General features: G+C 43.5%; 1 protein-coding gene across 1 annotated transcript in view; it reads left to right on the top strand.

Moving 5' to 3' along the window:
* The first annotated feature begins 272 nt into the window (after window positions 1-272).
* The window catches only part of LOC147445131 (putative plastidic glucose transporter 3), a 64,030-nt gene continuing 40,351 nt past the window's right edge, over window positions 273-23,951 (top strand). Inside the window, exons 1-2 of the mRNA XM_086527601.1 lie at window positions 273-526; window positions 596-707. Of these exons, the coding sequence (XP_086383727.1) occupies window positions 460-526; window positions 596-707 (179 nt within the window). The 5' untranslated portion in view covers window positions 273-459. The remainder of the gene's footprint in view (window positions 527-595; window positions 708-23,951) is intronic.

Raw genomic sequence — 23,951 nt, 5'->3', positions numbered from 1 at the left:
AGGTATGTACACATATTCTTTTGTAAAAACCTAATAAGAACTCACTATGCTCTACACATTACAATAGAGCGAGTTCACCATATCGTCGTGCTCTTCTTCTCGCATTCTCTCTCGCGTCGCACTTCCGCTCGTACTCCTTCACGACCTCCATGTTGGCAGGCTGGTGTGCTGAGCACACTCTCGCGTGGGTTTGGTTGTCCAACACTCCATCTCGAAAAAGTAAACTCGGCCTTAAAAAGTAAACCAGGCCACCATCCCGTGTTCACCATTGTCGATCCCACTTGTGTGAAATAGTGGTGGGGGAGGGGAGCTCTTGAAACACATGAAGGGTACCGAGTACCTACAGAAAATGGCCCGACAACGAAGTCCTTTACGTAAGCAAGTGCAATGGAAGTTGTAACTACAAGGTTACTCTTAAGAAACAGGTCAATGTTATCACGCTAGCTTCCGGCTTTACCGATGGGGGAGCATCGCGTTCCTTTGCTGCTTAACGGGGACAAGGAGCTCGCGCAGATTGCAGCTGCATGTAAGCTTCCAGCTCTTGTATATGCAATGTTTCTTCCATCTGATGTACCAGCGCCTTTCTTGCTCACAGTTGAGATTCCTGAGACACCCAATTTTTCTGAAGCTTCACTTCCATGGCGATCCTGCTTGCCTCATGTCTGCATTGCGTCCATCGGGGCCTTTCTGTACGGATATCACTCTGGGTATGCTCCAATACTCCCATTTGTTTTGTTTTTGTTGTTGTGGATATTAAAAATGAAAATGGGCGGCATACATTTCCTTTTAGGGTGCTAAAGGCAAAATTATTAAGTAAAATAAAAAGAGCGTTAAGTAAAATAGAAATAGAAAGAGCGTCAACTTGTCCCCTCTTACCCATATGCATGGTGGGGACTAAGTAACCAAATGTACTATTAGTAGGGCATTGGTTCCTTCGGTTGATTTGAATGCCTTCCCCACTATAAGCACTAACCATTTTCCACTGTCCTTGCTCTTCTAACCTTAGCTTGTTCCATTTTCCTCTTTCTCTCAAAAGAGGGATAGAGCCATGTAACCTTTTGGCATACAAATAGGTTCTCCATTGAGGGGGGCCTCGTCTACAGGTTGACAATAGTCTCCTCCATTTGGTGGTTCCCAACTTCCCACCTGCCTTTATAGAAAGAAAAAAAGAGAGCTAGATTGATATCTCGAAGATTGGTAGTAGTCTGTGGCATGTATTGAGTGAGGATGGTGCACCGTCCGCCCACTCTGTGATTGATTCTTCACCCTTCTCATGAAGAAACCTCCTTGGGTTATCTCTCTCCCTACTATTCATGGAGGGGACATTCAAGGGAGAGTCATCTTTATCCCAAGGAAGTGTTTTGTTTGGCGCAGAGCAGAAGATATGGTAGCTGGATGCACGCTGTGAGTTGAGTATCCTAAGTATAGACAAGAGACAGTTTTCAAGAAAGGCAAGAACAAGTATCTCAAGTTCTAGAAGGTCAGATGCTGAGAGCTCTAGCAGGAGGGAAGCAAAGAAAAGGAGGAGAAAGCAACAAAGGTAGAGACTCCTCAGGTTTTGTAGGTGTAGGGTAAAGGGGCCAATATGAGAACATGTAAGAAAAAAATAGTATTTTTGGGGGGGATTTTTCATATTCGGCCAGATTTGAAATTTGATGAGTGCATTCAATTCCTCATGAAAAGACGCATTAGATGATATCAAGATTGATATTTTTTTGATTTTGCCTCAGCACTCTATTTGAAAAAGAGTAATTCTGAGGGCTTTTTAGAAAACAGAGACACTCAAGTCCCAATAGTAGTACACTTTTTAGCAAATCAAATGTGGACACCTAAGCAAGATTCCAAGCATATTCCTTTTTTTTGTCTCTCTTTTGGGGGTGGAGCCATCTTCCTTTTGGGGGGTGGTTCCTTATTGGCCCCTTTACCCTATAGAAGTAGGGATCCGATTCTATAGGATCGACCTCTTAAGGCCTTTCTCTTTGTCAACCAACTATATAACCTACTTCTCTAGGACTTCATAAGGCTCTCGGGAGTGTTGTATCTACATGGAGTTCAATTAGAGATGAGATTCCTCTTGCTATGCACATGTTATTGTGAGGATAATTTTTCAACTGTCGGACATAATAAAAATGTACATGTAGTCAATTTGAGAGATTGAGAATGTCATAAAAATAGGACGTGGTATTGTCCCCCAACATACACACACAGACTGGAATAGAACTCAAGAGCCCGAACCTGACTGGAGTGACCTGTGATTTGTGGGGGGAATCATGATGTTGAAGTGGCATTTGCACATATGCGCTGACTGCTAGTTAAAGGGGATGCTTTAATGGAACAATTATAATGAAAAGAGAGAACTTTGCTTGGCTAGATTAAGAAGATGATTTGCAAAGAGCTATATATAGATATTTTTTCGATTTCATGCTTCTTTTAGTGCTAGGCTTCATTATGGCTGAGTCTGCCCTTGATCTCCGAAGTCATAACAGAAACCCAGTATGCTGAACTTTGTGTTGATGTATGCTCATGTGTCTGTGCGTGTGATGTGTGTTGTGTTTGGGAGCATATGTTAGTACCTAGTTCTACATCCACTATTGGGCACTGACGACGTTAGTGATGATGTCGTGGTATTTAGTGAATACTATGCACGATGGAGCTGATGGTTATATTGTCTTGTGGGTAACTACCATGGGTCTATACCTTGCACTTTCCTTCAAGGGTGAATCTGGGCTTATCTTGGATTCATCTAGGTGTGTGTATATATATATATATATATATATATATATATATATATATATATATATATATATATATATATATATATATATATATATATATATATATATATATATATATAGAGAGAGAGAGAGAGAGAGAGAGAGAGAGAGAGAGAGAGAGAGAGAGATTTGACCCGTCTGTGCCAACTTTTCATATCTGATGCTTTTTGGCCTTGGGCCTTAATAGATGAGCCTTGGGGGCCCTCTCTGCAAGTTTACAACTTGTAGATCTCAGAGGAGGTCCTCTCGGTAGTTGTACTTTGTCATCATCAATAAAGAAAGAAATATCAAAAGAGGCACCAGGCTTTGGGGCCAATGCATTTAAAAGTGGAACTTTGTTGCTTTGTGTTGACTCCTCTCTCTCTCTCTCTCTCTCTTCAATTCAATTTGTTGCTCTGCTCGTGTGTTTCTATCGATTTTTTGCTTGGGTGCTCAAACTTGTTATAGTGGTATAACGATTCTTCTCCTACAAAAAAATTGATCGACTTCTGTGGCACTTAAAGAGAACCAACAGAGGTTCCAACGAGGATGGTCCTTCTTTTGAAGCATGAGGAGAGGACCATGGAAAGCCTTCAGCAAGGGGATCTCAACAGATCTGAGTAGAAGCGATAGCTTCATGCTGACACGTGTGTGCAAGGCACCTTGTCAAATGCTCCAAGGACCCGAATTATGCGAAGTATTTGAGAGTCATCCAATTGCTGAGGTTTACTATAGATGGCAGAAGGCTGTCCACACTTTGCCCAAGTTAGCAATGAAGACCAAGGCAAAGCTAGGTGCAAAGAAGTAGAAGATGTATTCACAGGTAGAGTTTGATGAAGCTCTTGAATTGGAAGTCAGCAAGTTGATGAAAGCTAAAATGCACTCTCGGAAGGGCAACCGTAACAGACTTGGACACTCCAAGCGAGAAATCAATAGCAACACACATGAGAATCTAGAACTATAGAACTTGAAATAGACAGAGAGAAAAGAGGAGAGTCCATACAAAGTGGTGGAGGTCCACTCCCAGATGCTGTGGCCCCAAAGGAAGTACTTTTTTCTTTACTGTTTCACAAAGGTACAATAGGCGTGCCCTGTGCTTCTACAAGTGGAATGCCAAAGTGAGCCCTCCAAGGCTATATTTAAAGGCCCTTGGTCTAAAAGGAGTTCACATGAAAAGCTCTAGAATCAAAAGTTGACGCCGTAATCAGACTTCTGTGTTTTTGGCCTTTCTGTGCCACGTTAGCTTGTCCTTCTTGCGATTGGCGGGTGTCCGTACCTCTGGCCACATCAGGAGTTCCTCTTTAAGGTTTTAGGCTCCTCAGTCGTTGAGTAGTAGTAGGGTTTTTAATGCCCTAAACCCCTAAGGGCCTTGCCATGTCACTAACTCGTGGGATACACTCCCTCTTGAAAGAACAATGATCGCCTCCAAAACAGACAAAGGACAAAAACTAGCTCAATAGACATTGACTCTATGTACCTGTGCACTAGACTGCACACATCCAACTCTTTAACAAAGATGACAACCATCGAACATTCACATCAATATCCCCGTCGAGATCTTAGACGAGAATCATGATCATTGTAACTTATTTAACAATCACACCTAGACCGCGCCGATCTTTCACTTGATCCACTAAATCTAGTTACTATCACATGCATATCACCCATCCGGTGAAAGAGATAAAATGCTGCAATTATTTCATCTTTTTCAACATGTACTCAACCAATACACACATATGAGAGAGCACTGACGACGTGAGTAGGGATGTCATAGTTGTTGTCCAAGCTATGCACGATAAAGGTGATAATCTTATTCTTCCTGTTTGGACAAGCAGCAAAGTTGAGGTCACATATTATCAAGTTTGGATCTTCGTACTTCTTTGGTTATTTTCAGCCTCTTCTTTGTAGGTTTATAGTATTCATTTCTAATATTTAGCTAACATTAGGACTTAAGAATGTGCTCCTTTAGAAGTTGTTGTGTGGAGTTTGATTTCTGGGATTAAGTCTTTGAGATGTCTTATCCTTGTTAGTTTAAAGTTGAGTACTTGTTTCAAGTTTTAGTCAGTTTGGATCCTCTTATAATTCGTGAGTTCAGACTATTCTGAACTTACGAAGGTATATATATAGGAATTCCCAGTTCAATGTACATCTTTTCATAAAGCCATTCAACAGAATACCGTCAGCTTCTCAATATCCCTAAAATCTCATGGAGAAACTAGTGACTTTATTCCATTCCTAGGTAAGATCCTTTGGCAACAAGCTTAGCTTTGTACTTGGGTTTCCCATTGACAGTTTTGATTTTGTACACCCACTTGTTAGGAATGGCTTTCCTACCTTTGAGTAACATAACCAAATCCGAAGTATCATTGGCATGTAGTGCCTTGATTTCTTCCTGCATAGCTAGCTCCCATTTGCTCTTAGAATCACATGACATGGCCTCTTTATACGTAAGAGGCTCTCCCTTATCTGTCAACATAATGTATTGCAAAGAGGGGGTCAAATATAACCGGCCTATACAACGTAGAGGGCGGTTCTATTTCAATTACCTATTAACTTTACACATAGCACTGAGAAGGGAAGAGAACACAGTTGCGTCCAGCGACTAGAATGTCACTGCGCACACGAGACCGACACCCTGTAGGCCCCAAAGACTGGCGCCCCTTTCGGTATTTCTTTAATTTAGAGAGCGTGAATTACAAAAAGAGAGTCCTTGGAAGATAACACCTGCATCCAGCTAGTACGCTCTAGATTCGGCATAATTTCGGCAGCATAACGGTACCGAGATCAATCCGAATCAGTTTCTAAGGTAGGCCCTCTGTTCCACGGACATATTCCCTCAATCGGGAGCACAAAACAGTAAATTGCAGGTCGCTGTAATTTCTGGTTCAGCCCTGTTTTTGACCTGATTTGGGCACATGACTGTCCCTACACTGCTCCTTGCACCTTGGGCTTGGTGCCCCTTGATTCTGGAAGCATCCCGGGCACAAAACAGTCTCAAAACAGAGTAAAAACAGCAAGCAAACAGTGCTGAATTTACTGCGCAATCGAGAGGTTATCACCCTCTCATGGACCTGCTTTGGTGTAGCAGCTAGCTACACCGGTTCCTGTGCAAAGAGGCTCTTGCCTTGGCATGAAAGCATATTTCCCCACAGCTGTACATAGGTCAAATGAGAAACCCACTAGTGGGGCATAACATACTGTACGTAGGGGAGAAAGAGAGTAGTATGTAGCGTGCGGGGCATCACTCCCGTCACCATACTGTGCATAGAGGGCAAGGTAAGCATTCCATAGCTTCTGTACCTACTACAATCCACCTGAGGCTGAAAATGGCGCCCCCTTTGTTGATATGCAGCTCGTTTTTGCCTCCCAGAGTGGCAGAATTGCTCACAAGCTGACACGTCGCCCAGTTTTCGAGTTTGGGCTTTCCCTACTAAAAATATCTCAACTGGTGCGTCAGTTGACTTGGCAGCAGAGCAATAAAATGTTCCCCTTGTCATTCTAGAGCTAATGACGCGAACACATTTTCCGGTCAAAAATAGCAGTTCCCTAAATTTTAGGAGATGCTTCCATGGCGTCCCTATCGGTCTCTTGACCATCATTGAAGACTACCATTTGACCAACATCTACAATGTGGGTTAATTTACTGGCCCCTTTCAACTTATAAAGTTGCAGTGACTTGACGAGTGGCCCAAATTCCAGTTTGGCGCACACGAGCTTCCATACTCATCAGAATTCAGTGCTAACTGGCCCGGGCAGGCCCTGTCTGACCGACCTAGATCCCCGATGTGAGAAACCCATTTGGCTGCAGCCGTTTCACACTAGCCATGCAATGTCCACTTGCACCTTTTCAAGGGTTCCGGGACAAACAAGTAAAAATAAAATAAATATATCTAATACTTATTTACGGAAGGCAACAGGAAAAATACACCTCCTTGTGACACACCCCACCCTTGAAATACTGCAAGCGACCTCGCTTGCATGCCAATAATACATGCGGATATCTCCTGATATCACATATATTCTATGATGGGAATCCAAGATATACATGCTTCCGGAAATGTAGCGTTGGACGATTAAACAATCCCACCAACCTGGCTACGACACATATATCAAGCATAGAAGTCTTCTAGTGTACTCTTGAGCACAAACTTCTCTAGGTAAATTCTGTATGGAAAGAGTAGATACAATTGCTTAACTACTCTCTTGAGCATCATGAACCATGCTCTTGCCTTGCTCCAAAAAGGCTGCATCAAGTCACTGTGGGTTCCATCTGAAAGGCTTCAAGATACAATTGCAATAGCTGAGGTGAATCAACCAATTCAGAGTCTTCCATCCATTTGGCATCTAACGATGGATAGTTCTTGAACTTCACCAAATAGCGTCTTGCAACTTTTCCTCTAACCTTTCTTTCTTTATGTGCCAATATGTGTTCAGGAACAAGGATTTCATCTAACCTTTCTTTCTTTATGTGCCAATATGTGTTCAGGAACAAGGATTTCATCCAATTCTTCCACTTCGTGTTGTTCCTCATCAAGCATATTCTCTGGCACATCACCAACAAAGGGCCTTAGAAGGCTGACATGAAAAGCATTATGTATTTTCCAGCCTTCTGGTAGCTTTAACCTGTAAGCTACATCGCTGATCTTTTCTGAAATCTGAAAAGGACCATAATATCGCATACTGAGCTTAGGAAACAAGCGTTCCTTGCCTTTCCTTTTCCTTAACCTGGCCTTTTCAAAGCGCAAAAGTACCCAATCACCAAGTGAAAATACAAGTTCACGACGGTGACGATCAGCAGCTTTCTTTTGCTTAGCCTGATTCTTCTCAAGAGCAATCTTTATCTTCCTGTATGTTTCATCCATATCTTGCACATACTTGTCTGCCTCAAATATCTTGTCCTTAGTTTGCAAAATGGGCGGGACTTTCTTTCCTCCTTCCACTATCTCAAATGGTGCCTTACCTGTTGACGTATGCACATTGTTATTGTAAGCATATTCAACCAATGGGAGATGGTGTTCCCAAGTTGCCTTGTGCTCTGAGACATAACATTTGAGCAGATCCAAGACAGTAGAGTTTGCCTCTTCTGACTGTCCATCAGTTTGCGGATGAAACGAAGAAGAGAACTTGAGCGTAGTGCCCATGTTCTCAAACAATGCCTTCCAGAAAAGACTCGTCATACGTGGATCCCTATCACTGACAATTGACTAAGGCATCCCATGATATTTAAAGATATTGCTCATGAATATCTTGACCATGTGTCCTGGCTGTATCTTCTTCTTAACAGGAATGAAATGGGCCTGCTTACTGAACCTACAAATGATAGTCCAAATCCCATCATTTCTTGTTTGCGTCCTTGGAAGATCAAAGATAAAGTCCATTGCTATACTTTCCCATGGCCTATCAAGGATCGGCAATGGCTGCAACAATCCTGGTTGCTTTTGTCTGTCAAATTTGACTTTTTGGTTATACTAAGCATGATCTTACAAATGTGTCAATATCTTGACGCAAAGCTGGCCAATAGAAGAATGCCTCAACCCCTTTCACTGTCGCATCAATTCCACGATGCCCAGCATAAGGTGGAGCATGACTTTTCATCAAAATCTTTGGCCGTAACTGTTTAGTAACGCATAACTTTCCATGCATCATGAGAAAGTCATTCTTAAGCATATAGTGCTCATGATGTTGCCCATCAACAAGCTGGTCATAGATCCTTGCAAAATCTGAATCTTCAACATATTGTGTCTTCATTTCGTCTAGTTCACAATGGTACGGAATTGACACTGCTGAAATTTGGGGCTTTCGTGACAATGCATCAGCCACCACGTTCTTTTTCCCTTGCACATGCACAATCTGAAAATGGAACATTGACAAGATGTTTGCCCATCACATGTGCTTCTCAGACAACTTCGTCTGTGTGAGAAAATATCGCAAGGTTTGATGATCCGTTTGGACAACAAAATCAGCCCCTAACAGATAGTGTTTCCAACTAGTGAGAGCATGAATTACTGCCAGCAATTCTTTCTCATAGACTTGCAAGTTTCTTTCAGTCTTCAAAAGAATTCTGCTCTCATATGCGACTACTCGGCCATTCTGCATTAGAACTGCACCAAGACTATGGCCACACGCATCACATTGAACCACAAAAGGTTTAGAAAGATCTGGCAAAATAATTACCGGATCTGAAGTCAGCTTCTCTTTCAAGTGTTTGAACGCTAAAATTTCCTTGGCTGTCCACTTGAAAGTAACTCCTTTTCCTTGCAGTGCATGGAGTGGAGAAGCAATCTCAACAAAATTTCGGATGAACCTCCCGTAATAGGAACATAAGCCTAGAAAGCTTCGAATGTCATGTACGGACTTCAAGTCTGGCCATGACCTAATTGCTTCCACTTTAGCGGGATCCATGTTAGGAAATAAGACGTAGCTAAATAGATAATTGAGTAGATTACTTAATGGGGAGAGACAGATTTATATACACGAGATTACAGAGTAGAGAGAGAGAGAGAGAGTGTACACACGATATACGTGGTTTACCCAATGTGGGCTACGTCCACGGGAAAGCAGCCACTCAATGGCTTTAGTACTTCAAAACAAGAAGTAGGTTACAAAGGGATTATACCCTTAATGGAGCTCCCGCCTTGCTTCACTCTCACCACCTCACACTCACCTTGTTGCATCAACTTCACACTATGAAATGTGTGTAGAAATGGCCTCCTTTTATAGGCCAAAAGGGCTGCCCTCTCTTATGAGAGACAGCCATGTGTAGCCGCCCTTGTGCGAATAAGTCTAAATCGGACCCTCCAATCCGCCCATGTGTGGCCGCCCTTGAGAAGACAAGTCCGCTTTTGAATTCGGCCACCGGCCACCGGCCATTGACTTCCGACCACCGGCCACCGGCCATTGACTTCCGATCACCGGCCATCGGCCATTGACTACCGGCCATTGGCCAACCGACTGGTTGTTTTCCGACCACTTTCCGGTCGTCGTCCGGCCATAATATTCCGGCGAAAAAGAATATTCCCTGATTTTGTCCGTGAAAATTTTGGTTTTCGGTGAGTGATTTTCCTTCACGCACAATGGCTTCTCCTCATAATGGGGGCCTTACAAATGTGTGCTTTTACCACAGAAAATTACAAGGGTAAATCAGGCTCCATACTTAACAATCTCCCACTTGGAGACTGATCTCCAAACCAAACCTGTGACTGCTTTCCATTCTGGCTTCTTATCCTTGAATGCCGATTGAAGATGAGCAAAAGCTCAACTTCTCCTTGTTGACCACCTTTGTAAACATGTCTGCAGGATTTTCACTTGTATGCACCTTTCCTAGCTTTAGTTGTCCCTCTTCCAAAAGAGTGCGTATGAAGTGATATCTCACCTCAATGTGCTTTGTCCTTGAATGAAAGGCTGAGTTCTTCGCAAGATGGATAGCGCTTTGGCTATCACTGTACAAGACACAATTGTCTTGTTTGAATCCAAGCTCTTCTAAGAATCTGTGAAGCCACAGAATTTCTTTGCTTGCCTTCGTCATTGCTACATACTCTGCTTCCATGGTAGAAAGTGAAACCACTTTCTACAGCTTTGAAGCCCAGCTTACTGCTGTGCCTCCAACCGTGAACACATAGCCAGTAGTGCTCCTTCGAGTATCTTTGTCACCTGCCATATCTGCATCAGCATACCCTTCTAGAAAAATATCAGTTCCTCCAAAATACAAAGCATTTGTTGTTGTCCCTTTTAGATACCTAAGTATCCACTTCACAGCTTGCCAATGCTCTTTACCTGGGTTGTCCATGAACCTACTCACAACTCCCACTGCATGTGCAATGTTTGGCCTTGTCCAGACCATAGCATACATTAGAGAACCTACCGCTGCAGCATATGGAACTTTAGACATATAGGCTATCTCCTCTTGTGTCTTTGGACACATATCCTTCGTTAGTTTAAAATGACCAGCCAAAGGTGTAGAAACTGGTTTTGCATTTTGCATTGCAAACCTTTCTAGTACCTTCTTGAGATAGCTTTATTGTCTTCTTCGTCCTGTCCCTTGATATTTTCATACCAAGTATCCTCTTTGCAGCACCTAAATCTTTCATTGAAAAAGATTTGGACAGCTCCTCTTTTAGGTCTTTGATGTCCTGCATGTTAGCACTTGCAATCAACATGTCATCAACATACAACATTAGGATGATGAATTTTCCATCTCCCAAATTCTCCGTGTAGACGCAGTGATCCGAGTTGCATCTTGTGAATCCATGATCCAACATCCATCGATCAAACTTCAAGTACCATTGTCTTGATGCTTGCTTTAAACCATACAAGCTCTTCTTTAATCTGCAAACCATTTTCTCCTTACCTTTTACTTCATACCCCTTTGGTTGAAGCATGTAGATTTCCTCCTCTAAGTCACCGTGAGGGAATGCCGTATTTACATCCATTTGCTCGAGATTTAGATCATGAGCAGCCACAAGGCTTAAGACAAGCCTAATTGAGTTCATTTTTACAACAGGAGAAAATATTTCATTGAAGTCAATACCTTTCTTTTGAGAAAAACCTTTTACCACAAGCCTAGACTTGTACCTTTTCTTCCCACCTTCTTCTTCCTTTAGCTTGTACACCCATTTGTTTTGAAGTGCCCGCTTACCTTTAGGCAACTCAACCAACTCCCATGTTTGGTTGCGATGTAGTGAGTCCATCTCCACTTGCATGCTCTTCGTCCATTCTTCTTTGGATTCATGTTGCATAGCTTCTTCATATGATTCCGGCTCTCCAGAATCTGAGATCAAGAGATGGTTGAAGGAAGGAACAAACCTTTCTGGAGGTCTACTTGCTCTTGTAGATCTTCGGGGAATAGGTTGAGGCTCCTCATTTGGTTGACGTTGTTGCACATTGTCACCGTTTGCAGTCCTTGAGTCTTCACCGTCCTCAAGCTCCATGTATTGATCACCTGTTTCTTTTGTTTGTTTTCTTTCCAAATAATCTTTGTACATATTTTGTTCGTTAAAAATTACATCCCTACTCCTTAAGATTTTACCATCTTCAGGATTCCATAGGCGATACCCAAAGTCTCCTTCTCCATAGCCAATGAAGAAACACTTTTTGGACTTTGTATCTAACTTTTATCTTAGGCTTCTATCTATGTGCATGAAAGCCTCACACCCAAACACTTTGAGAAATGCATAATTCACCGGTTTACCTGTCCATGCCTCTTCTGGAACTCCCCCATCCAATGCCGTTGAGGGTGACCGATTGATTAAGTACACAGACGTACTTACAGCTTCCGCCCAAAGCTCAAGCGGTAGGCCTGCATGTAGCCACATGCTTCGTGCTCGTTCCATGATTGTCCTGTTCATCCTTTCCGAAATCCCATTTTGTTGAGGTGTCCTTGGGGTTGTCCTTTGCCTCCGAATGCCATTGCTAGCACAAAAGCTTTCAAAAGCTTGGCTGGAATATTCGCCTCCGTTGTCGGATCTGAAGCATTTAACTTTGGTACCTGTTTCATTCTCCACAAAGGCTTTCCACCTTTGAAATATGGAAAATACATCGGATTTATTCTTCATGACATAAACCCATGTTTTTCTAGTCGCATCGTCTATGAATGTTACATAGTACAATGAGCCACCAAGTGATGGTGTACTTGCAGGACCCCAAACATCAGAATGAACCAACTCAAGTTTTTTATTTTTTCTTTCATTTCCTGATTTTTGAAATTTTACCCTCTTTTGTTTACCATAAACACAATCTTCACAGAACTCTAAGTCCACTTCTTTCAAACCTGGTAGAAGCTTCTTTGTTTGAAGGATTTGCATTCCTTTGGCACTCATATGCCCAAGTCGGTAGTGCCACACCGCACTGTCAACTTCTGTAGTTGTTGCACAAGCTGAAGGTTGCGTGCTAACAGTACACAAGTAAAGTGTACCGACTTTTTCACCCTTGGCAACCACCAAAGATCCGTTTGAGATCTTCCACCGTTTGTTTCCGAATGCAATGTTGTGACCTTCATCGTCCAATTGTCCTGTAGAGATCAAATTTTTGCGAAGAGAAGGAACATGCCTAACATCTTTAAGCTTCCATTCATTTCCGTTAGCAGTTTTGACAGAAACTGTACCTTTGTCGACAATCTCACAAGCTTCATCATGTCCCAAGTATACATACCCAAAATTACCTTTGGTGTAGTCTTGGAAATGTTGCTTGTGTGGTGTTCCAACATTCAAGAACTGACTTTGTGTGTGACTTGCTCCGTCTTGAGCGATCACGACCCTTTTGGTTTTTGAACCTCTCCTTAAGCCTTCCTCTTGTTTCCACTGATAGTGCAGCACTTGATGATTCTCCTTTGCTTCTCCTTCGCATTTCCTCGCTTAGGAGAACACCCACGACATCATCAAACTTAAGAGTATTTGTGCCAGAGATAGAATTACTTACAACCATCACAAGGCTGTTCCAACTATTCGGTAGAGATGATAGTATAAGGAGAGCTCGCACTTCGTCATCGAAATCGATTTTCACTGATCGAAGTTGACTTATGTTTGTGTTAAAGTCATTTAGGTGTTCTGCAACTGAACCATTCTCTGCTATCTTTAGATTGAACAAGCGCTTCATAAGAAATACCTTATTGGATGCCGATGGTTTCTCGTAGAAGTCGTCAAGTGACTTCATCAAGTCCTCCGTGGTCTTCATCTCCGAAACATTGAAGGCCACCGTTGACGTCAAGCTTAACCGGATTGTTTCCAGTGCCTTTCGATCAAGGACAATCCATGCTTCATCTGCCATTGTTGCGGGCTTCTTCGCAAGACCGCCTAGTGGCAAATAGAGGTCCTTCTGGTAGAGATAGTCTTCAATCTGCATCTTCCAATGTTGGTAGTTTTTGCCGTTGAACTTCTCAATCTTGAGCTTCCCTTCCTCCGTCATAACTCCCACTCAATTCAAGGAATCCTTTCCTTGAGATAATTTAGCTACGAGCAAACCTTGCTCTGATACCAGTTGTTAGGAAATAAGATGTAGCTAAATAGATAATTGAGTAGATTACTTAATGGAGAGAGACAGATTTATATACACGAGATTATAGAGTAGAGAGAGAGAGAGAGAGAGTGTACACACGATATACGTGGTTCACCCAATGTGGGCTACGTCCATGGGAAAGCAGCCACTCAATGGCTTTAGTACTTCAAAACAAGAAGTAGGTTATAAAGGGATTATACCCTTAATGGAGCTCCCGCCTTGCTTCACTCTCACCACCTCGCACTCACCTTGTTGCATCAACTTCACACTATGAAATGTGTGTAGAAATGGCCTCCTTTTATAGGCCAAAAGGGTTGCCCTCTCTTATGAGAGACAGCCATGTGTAGCCGCCCTTGTGCGAATTAGTCCAAATCGGACCCTCCAATCCGCCCATGTGTGGCCGCCCTTGAGAAGACAAGTCCGCTTTTGAATTCGGCCACCGGCCATCGGCCATTGACTTCCGACCAGCGGCCACCGGTCATTGACTTCCGACCACCGGCCATCGGCCATTGACTACCGGCCACCGGCCAACCGACCGGTTGTTTTCCGACCACTTTCCGGCCGTCGTCCGGCCATAATATTCCGGCGAAAAAGAATATTCCCTGATTCTTGTCCGTGAAAATTTTGGTTTTCGGTGAGTGATTTTCCTTCACGCACAATGGCTTCTCCTCATAATGGGGGCCTTACAAATGTGCGCTTTTACCACAGAAAATTACAAGGGTAAATCAGGCTCCATACTTAACAATCCATGCGTACCCCATCCTTTGAAACAATGTGCCCAAGGAAGTGAATCTCTTGCAAAAAGAACTCACTTTTCTTCGCATTAATAAGTAGCCTATTCTTGCGTAGCTCATTGAAAACTGCGGTCAAGTGATCCCTATGCTCCTCTTCAGACTTTGAGGAGACAATCATGTCATCAAAGAAGGTACCCACGAAGTTTCTATGTGGTCTAAAAATTCTGTCCATCATTCTATTAAATGTGGCAGGAGCATTTGTGAGACCAAATGGCATGACAAGAAACTCATAGAGACCAAATGTTGTCCTGAACGCAGTCTTATGGACATCTTCTGGTCTAATGCGTATCTGATGATACTTGCTCTTTAGGTCTATTTTTGTAAACAATGACGCTCCCTCAAGCCGATCAAGAATGTCATCTATCCTCGGTATGGGGAACGTGTTCTTGATGGTATTCTTATTCAAGGCGCGATAGTCAATGCACATGCGCCATGAACCATCCTTCTTCTGCACTAAGAGTACAGGCGAACAAAAAGGGGATGAACTGGGCTGAATCAGCCCCTTCTCTAAAAGCTCGTTGACCTGACCCATAATCTCTTTCTGCTTGGCTGCACTAACCCTGTATGGTGGTCTATTCGGTGGACTAGAACGTGGCACAAGATCTATAGTATGATCCTCAGGTCTCTCAGGAGGTAACTCCCCTAGCAAAGAGTCCGAAAAACAATCACTGAAACCACTCAAAAAAGTTGACCTGTCTTTATCTAAGGTAGACAAGTTAGATACAACTTGAGGTACTTCTTTTGCAAAGATCAAGTACGCAGAAAGATGATTCTTTATTATAGATGAAATAGCAGAAGCAGAAACAACTGGAACACACTCGCCTTTAAGCTTTACATCAAGGACATGAGTCTTTCCTCTATGTACAAGGGTAATCTTTTTGTTGCAAGTATCCACCATAGCATGCAACCTGTAACACCATGGGATACCCAATAACACATCACAGCCCTCAAGCGGCATAATATGAAATTCTTCCGCATCCACATAGCTCTGAATGTGCAGACGAAGCTTTCCCAGAATGGGAGTAACAGGCTCTGAATGTCCTGGGCATGCCAAACCTGCTTCGCCTGTCATACCCATCTCCTCTGCACGAATGCCCAACTTTGATGCCAATTCTGGTGATATGAAATTTGCACGGGCTCCTGGATCAAAGAAAACCAGCACTGTCTGGTCTCTAACTTTGCCCCAAGCTTTGCACAGCTCCGTGGCATCTGTGTTTGGCTGATCTCCAACCAAATCTGGAACAAGTCCTGCACTCGGCTTTGGCTTCTTCCCTTTATGGTCTGACTTGTCATCCTTATCCTGTGACTTCTTCTATGGGCACTCATTTGCAAAGTGTCCTTCCTGTTCACAAATGTAGCATTTCTTGGCCTCCCTAAGAGCTTTCCTTTCTTGAAAAGTTTTGCCAGAAAAATGCCTTTTTTGTCCTTGTCCTTGTTCCGAAGAAGATTTAGACTGCTTTTGGACGTATCAGCTTCTTCAGTGGAGGGCTTCTTTGCAGGAGACTCAGAAGGCTTTGCTGCAACATTGCCCTTGGCTGAAAACTGTTTGCCCTGGGCCCCTTTCTTGTGGCTATTAAATCCATCGGAATCTCCCTTCGACAGATTGTTGGCCACTCTTGCATTCTCTATCAATTGAAACATATTCATGACAGTAGTCTTTGTACAGTAGTCCCTGATTTTCTTGGGCAATCCGCAACAGTACTTCTCAATTTGTTCTGACAAAGGCACAAACCTGTGACTCGTGAGAGGTGACTGGCAACAGTGCGGCCCAAAACCGTTTATTGTACTCTTCCAGATCCGCACACTGTTTAGCATTCAACTCGTGCCATTCCGTCATCACATCCACTTCAAAGGTGTTTGTCAACCATGCAGGCGCAAAAAGTTGTTTGAATTGGACCCACGTTGTTGGGCTTGACCTTGGTTCAGCAATGCGGTCCACCATTGAAGCGCATTCCCTTTCAAGAAAGTGGCAGCCTTTCGTATCTTTGAAGATTCCGTGAAGTTGCCTCCAGCACAAGCTGCATCGAATTGCTGTATGAAGGTCAAAGCCTTTAATTGGTCCTCAGTTCCTCTGAAAGTTTCAAACTTCACTCCCTGCCCACCTTCCTTGTAATCCTTAGGCTGACTCAAAGGAGCCACATTATCATAAACAGGTGCGTGTAACAGTGGTGCTCCATGAGTGTTCATTCGAGCACTCGCATCAACTGTTTTCCCTGTCATATCTGCATTTTGTATGTATGGCTGCGAAAAACCAGCCATACCAAATTGTGTTCCAGGCACTCGAAACTGGCCATAGGTACTCTGAAAACCTGGTTGGACACCCATGTTCGCGTACATAGGGTTACCCATGCCTGTTTGCATTGTCCCGAACACATTCCCTGGCATATAACCTGTGGAAGGTCCAGCCATAGCTTGAAACACTGAACCACCTCCAAAATAACCAGGATAAGTATTAGGTAATGGAAGGGTCTGACACATAGCGTGTTCATTACTCCCTTGACCATTCACTAACGGTTCCTGTCCAGCTAAAGCAAGTTGCTTTGGATCATTGGACACCGCTAGTTGCTCAACCACATGGGCTTTCCCTCGAGCATCATGAGTCCTCTGCGCATTGGAAATCTCCTTTTCCTGCAACGGCTCAGTCATGCCCTGTGTAGGAGGTTGAAAACCCTGTGTCGGAGCCTGTAAGAATTCCTTCATCCTTGGGTTGTTAGCCAACTGCTAAAACATGTCCATGCAACAACGCAGTTGAGTTCTAAACAACCTGTCCTCTTCTTGAAGAGTTGAAGGAATTTTCTCTATGCCATGTGAGGAAGATCCCTCTTCAGGTACTTGGTCTCTCTTCTCTGCCATATCGACAAGCTCTGTGTTGCTTTCACCCACAACAATCCACGCTGCACTTTTTGAAGAAAAAGTGACTATCCCGTCGATGGAACCATATAACCGGCCTATACAACGTAGAGGGCGGTACTATTTCAATTACCTGTTAACTTTACACAGAGCACTGAGAAGGGAAGAGAACACAGTTGCGTCCAGCGACTAGAATGTCACTGCGCACACGAGACCGACACCTTGTAGGCCCCAAAGACTGGCGCCCCTTTCGGTATTTCTTTAATTTAGAGAGCGGGAATTACAAAAAGAGAGTCCTTGGAAGATAACACCTGCATCCAGCTAGTACGCTCCAGATTCGGCAGAATTTCGGCAGCATAACGGTACCGAGATCAATCCGAATCAGTTTCTAAGGTAGGCCCTCTGTTCCACGGACACATTCCCTCAATCGGGAGCACAAAACAGTAAATTGCAGGTCGCTGTAATTTCTGGTTCAGCCCTGTTTTTGACCTGATTTGGGCACACGACTGTCCCTACACTGTTCCCTGCACCTTGGCCTTGGTGCCCCTTGATTCTGGAAGCAAAACAGTCTCAAAACAGAGTAAAAACAGCAAGCAAACAGTGCTGAATTTACTGCGCAATCGAGAGGTTATCACCCTCTCGTGGACCTACTTTGGTGCAGCAGCTAGCTACACCGGTTCCTGTGCAAAGAGGCTCTTGCCTCAGCATGAAAGCATATTTCCCCACAGCTGTACATAGGTCAAATGAGAAACCCACTAGTGGGGCATAACATACTGTACGTAGGGGAGAAAGAGAGATGGTTCAGACACAGATGAGTCTGCTTTTGGACGCAAACAACCAATCCAAAAAGCAAGAGAAAAAGCACAAGAAGGGAACTGACTTCCGTGGTTATTTGGGTCGTCAATCTTCTTTTGCATCGGCAAGAAAGGAGAAGAAGCGTGTACGATTTGAAGGACTACCCAGTTCTTCTTCTTCTTCTTCTGACAGTTCTTCTAGCTCTTCTGACTTGAGCAAGGAGGACAGAAAAGGCAAAAAGCGAAGCAAAAAGCAAAGCTTTGAAAAGGGAAAGGAAAAGGCAAAGAAACCCAGATTTCACCAAGTTTCTGACAGTACTACAGTGGAGTCATCCTCTGACAGTTTGGACTCCGATGACACATGTTTTATGCAAAGAAGAACCATTTTTATAGAGCCAACCAATATGACTTTCTCGAAGGTAAAAGCAAGAAAGTAAAAGAATTCAAAGAAGGTAGACAATCGATTAAATTTGAATCCTTTTCTGGGTTCCGAGATGCTCTGAGGGCTTTGGCCTTCATTCAGCAGTTTGACATAGCCTTCTCTGGAGGGCATTACTCAGAGCACTCCAAGATTAGGAGGGCTACATTTTTCTTCAACGGAAATGCTCGAACATGGTGGTCCACTCTTCTTCTGAGGAAGGAAGCTCTAGTTAAATGGTTGAAATTCAAAAGGCTCTTTATTTCTTCTTGGCTGACTCGAGAGTACGAACAAGATATACGAACCGCTTGGAATCATCTTCGGATGACCAAGGGAGATTCTTTGGACGCTTATTGTGAGAGATTTTGGAACTCTTTTCTACCAACGTCTTTATTTAAGAAGGTCTCTTTTAAGGAACAGATTGAGCGGTTTTGTTGCAGACTCCCTACAGAGATCCGAGACTACTGCCTGGAACAATAGTCAAATTCTATTCAAGAAGTGATGGATCATGTGAAACGGGGTTTTGCGATACATTCGAAAAATTTGACTTACCCCACTGATGAGATCTTGACTCAGAGAACCCAACAGACCTCTCACAATGAAAGTAGAAAGAGAAAGAGTTTCTAGGAAAAGAAAGACAAGGATACACGAGGCGGCTCACTCTTCGAGAGAGGGCCAATTACATCAAAGAAGGGAAGTGTTTTGGTCGCGGGGAACATGGGCACCTCTCCACAAAGTGCCCCAAAAGGGCACATCAAGAACAACATGAAGACAAGCCAGAGAGTTCGAGAGCAGCAAAGGAACATGGCAGAAAAGGCAAGATGAAAGTAGGACTCCCAAGCATGATTGATGAAAGTACAAAACTTTGCCGAGCTTGGGGCAAAGTGAAAGATCAAGAAGGCCTGATTTTCTTCGATGGAGGAGCCAGGGCCAACTTCATTTCACCCACGAATTGGCGGCGCGGCTCGAGATTACACCCGATCGGATGGGACCACCAACAGAGGTAGTTCTAGCGGCATCCGGACGGGACATAGCCATTACACCTGTCATTGGCAAACTTCGGTTGCATTGTCAGGGGTATTGGGGGCACGAGGACTTTTATATAATGCCCTTGGAAGGTTGTGACGTCCTCCTAGGAGTCCCTTGGTACCATAGGAACAACGCCGTGGTCGATTATCGGGCAAAGAAAGCGACTTTGACAAATGAAAAGGGCCGAAAAATTGTACTTGATGTAAAACTGAAGGGCGAGTTGATGTAAAACTGAAGGGCGAGTCTGTTCTTATTGTATCGGCTTTGGCCATTTCCAAATCAAGGAAATCCAGTCTCTTTGTTTACTCGATCTACTTGAAAGAGTTAAATGATGAATACAGAACAAACATGTCTGAACTTGATAAAGAACGCCAAGATTTTCTCTACACTCATGCCGATTGTTTTTGTGAGGGCCTACGAGGCGAGCTGCCACCATCTCGTCTTGAGGATCATACTATTGATTTGATACCTGGAAGCACACCACCGAACCGGCCACCTTACCGTGTTAGCCGAGCCTAGAATGAAGCCATTATGAACCAAGTGAAAGAACTTTTGGAAAAGGGTCTTATCCAGCTGAGTACTTCACTCTACTGCTCTTTGGTGTTGTTGGTTTTAAAGAAAGACGGATCTCGGAGAATGTGCATTGATTATAGAGCTCTCAATAAAGTCACCATCAAGAACAAATTTTCAATTCCAAGGATCGATGATATTCTTGACCGACCGACTATAGGGATCCTCCTGTTTTAGTAGGATTGATTTGAAAAGCGGATATCATCAGTCAGAATTGCACCGGGAGATGTCTACAAGACAGCCTTTCGGACGAGCTTCGGTTTATATGAATTTTTGGTGATGCCTTTTGGCCTTACCAATGCTCCAACGACTTTTAACCGAATGATGGATAGGATTTTCAAAGAGTACAGATCGTTTGTCGGCACTTTCTTTGATGACATTATAGTCTTCTCCAAGGATGAGGCAGGACATAGACACCATCTGCTTCAGGTCTTTCAGGCATTGGGAGATCACAAGTTAGTTATCAATGCCAAAAAGAGTGAAATTTTCTTGTTGGAGATACACTTTTTGGGACACATCGTCTTAGCTTAGTAGGAGTACAGATGGACCCGGCCAAGATTGAGGCTATACGTGATTGGCCCGATTTGAAGAATGTTTATGAAGTTAGAATCTTATTGGGCTTATGTTCTTACTACCGGCGATTCATTCGAAAGTTTACAGAGGTAGCTTCCCCTTTGCACATTCTGACATAGAAAGGAGTCCCTTTCTCGTGGTGACCCACAGAATTGACTGCCTTTCAGACACTGAAAGAGAAATTGACTACGGGACCAATATTGACTTCGCCGGATTTGCAAAAGTCATTCGAAGTGTATTGTGATGCTTGTGGTCGTAGTCTAGGTGCGGTCTTAATGCAAGAAGGCCATGTCATTGCCTATGAGAGCAGATTGTTTTCAAGGCCGGAATTGACAACACAGATTTATGAGAAAGAGCTTTTGGCGGTTATCCATGCTCTTATTCAGTGGCGACATTACCTACTCAGAGCTGATTTCACGGTCTTTACTGATCATCAGAGTTTACGCTAACATCCTGTCACAGTTTCACCTCCAGATTGTCTATGTTCAGGTATAGAAGAACCTGATGGCAGATGCTTTGTCCCGGAAGCCGTTAGTCTTGGCTATTTCCGCAATTCATCATAGAAGCTTCGAGGACATGGTTGATCAGTACGCCACAGATCCAGATTTTTCGGATGTATTCACTCGAATATAGAATGGGGAGGTAGTAGCGGGATATTCCATGCGAGACTGTTCATTGCATAAATTTTCAGATTAGATGGCATGCCTGAGACAATTGTCTCTGACAGAGCTCCCCGATTCACGAGTTTGTTTTGGAAGGCTATTTGGGAGAACATTGACACACGGTTGCAGTTCTCGTCATCTTTCCACCCGCAGACAGATGGGCAATCTGAGATTGCAAATTCAGTCGTACTGGATTTATTGAAGTCTTAGATTTCTGATTATAGGACTCATTGGGAAATTTTTTTGTCCTTGGTGGAATTTACCTTCAATAACACGATCCACTCTTCGACGGGGAAGGCGCCATTTGAGATCATTGAAGGTGCTCCGAAGGTTCCACCCTTCCTTAGCTCGAAAGATAAGATTTTTGAAGCCGACAAGTACACGAGGGACTTGGACACTGCTTTTGCCAAGGTCCGAGAGGCTTTAGCGAAATCTTAGGAAAGACACAAGAAGGCAGCAGTCGACACCGTCGCGATTTGAAATTAAAGGAAGACGATTGGGTGCTCTTACGTTTTGAGAAGGCATGCCTTAGAAAGAAAAAGGGGAAAGGAGCGGCTTTTTCCAAAGCTTAGCATGAGATACTATGGCCCTTTCCAGATAAAAGAAAAGATAAATGATGTCTCCTTTAGACCGAAGATGCCCGATACTTGGAAGATTTACAATGCTTTTCATGTGAGTCTATTGAAGCGTTTTAAAGGCGATGTGCCCGATGATGGGGAGCCAGATGAGCAACCCGAAGTGGAGGAAAGCGAGGAGATACTCGTTCCAGAACATATATTGGCACACGAAGATAGGAAGATTAAAGATCAAGTGATTAATTCAAGAACTATCCTGTATTGGATGCGAAGTGGATGGAGGAGGACCTAGTAGATACTCCTCAGATTTTGGAACTTTACCTTGAAGCATTCGGTTTAGCATAGTCTACTCCGATAGAACCCCGATTTCAACATGGGTGAATGTAGTGCAGCAGGTTTGCACAAGAGGGGAGTCACTCCGCTCCTTTGTCAACGGATTACCCGGATTTTGAATAGAGTCACTGATGTCTCTTTGGGTTTTAGGGATACGGATGGGCTGACAGTATTCTGCTGTATGACTTTATGAACTGGAACTTCTGAAAATGAAAATGAAAATGATTGATTTGTACTTGACTTGTTTGAGTGCAGGAACTAAAAGACGAAATGACTGCAGCATTTCGGTCTCTTAAATCTCTATAGACATGATTGCAATAAGGATTAGTTAATCGGACATCTGTGAGGTCTTGACTGGATCTTTATGCGATTACTAAATACGTTGTCGATTAATCATGGTCTGACATTTGGAATGAATTTGTATGTGATTTGTCATGTGATGTCCAATGATGTGACTGTGGATTTGTACAAGTGCTAGATGTGTTGTGTCTAGTGTGTCGGTACTAACAGTCAGTGTCTACTAAGACAGTTTATGTCCTCTGTCTGTTTTGCAAGTGTAATTGAGCGTTTACAATTCTTGCAAGAGGGGGGTATGTGTCAAACTGGTGACGTGGCACCCTTGTAAGTTGTCCCAACTTATGGCCAGAGGACGAGGCCCCCCGGGGACATTAAAATAAAGCGCAGGATATGCTGACGTGGTTGCCGTACGATTTTCCGTGATTTTCGCTATTGTACGGATGACCGCAAAACGCGCTGGTTGCTGACGTGGCCTGACAGTACGGAATTCCGCGAAACACGTTGGCAGTATTTAGCACTAAAGCTTTTGGAGATGATTGCTTTTGAGTTTGAACTTTTGGGGGCTCTGCTTTTAGCAACCCTATGTAATCTTTATAAGTGGCCTTAGGGGCTCACTTCTCAGAGCATCTGAGAGTAAGCACCCGCGGGCTTCCTTTGTACTCTGCACACAGATTAATATAAAAAGAAATACCGAAAGGGGCGCCAATCTTTGGGGCCAATACCTCTTGGCACGGAACTACGCCGGGCCGTGTCGTCTTTGTGAACTGTTTTGAGGTGAATCTCTGTTGTGTTGCAGTAGAATCTTGACTTGGGGTGTCCAAGTTTGTTACACCCCAAGCTATAGCTACAAACTTGCCTGGCAAGGCTTTGCTCTTGACAATTTGCATAACACCTTTTGTGAGCTTCCAAGAACCACCACTGAAAATGGTGTTGTAACTATGCATATCAAGGTGTCCAACAAAGAGCCGACTCTTCTTGATGCTAAGAACATATTTGACATCATGCAAAAGAAGCTTTTGCCCATTATCAAGGGCCAAATGAATAGTGCCTATTCCATCAATCGTGCAAGCATGATTATTTCCAAGATAGACTTTCCTATAATTGCCTACATCAAAAGTGGCAAAACACTCCCAAGATGGTCACTTGAAAAGAGGCACGTGAGTCCACTATCCAGGACTAGGACAAGCCATCACTCATAGACAACAAAGCGTCAATGACATCGCCGTTGGTGATCTACATGTCGTGTGCATTATAAACCTGGGCATCCATCACAGAATATCATCTATGTCAGACAGTTCCTCAATCACCACATTG

The sequence above is a fragment of the Adiantum capillus-veneris genome, chromosome 13 (genome assembly GCF_014529385.1).
Source record: "Adiantum capillus-veneris isolate H3 chromosome 13, ASM1452938v2, whole genome shotgun sequence".
NCBI classification, from domain to species: Eukaryota; Viridiplantae; Streptophyta; class Polypodiopsida; order Polypodiales; family Pteridaceae; genus Adiantum; species Adiantum capillus-veneris.
Note: the sequence above shows the minus strand (reverse complement) of the source record. Positions and strands in the feature narration are given on the sequence as shown.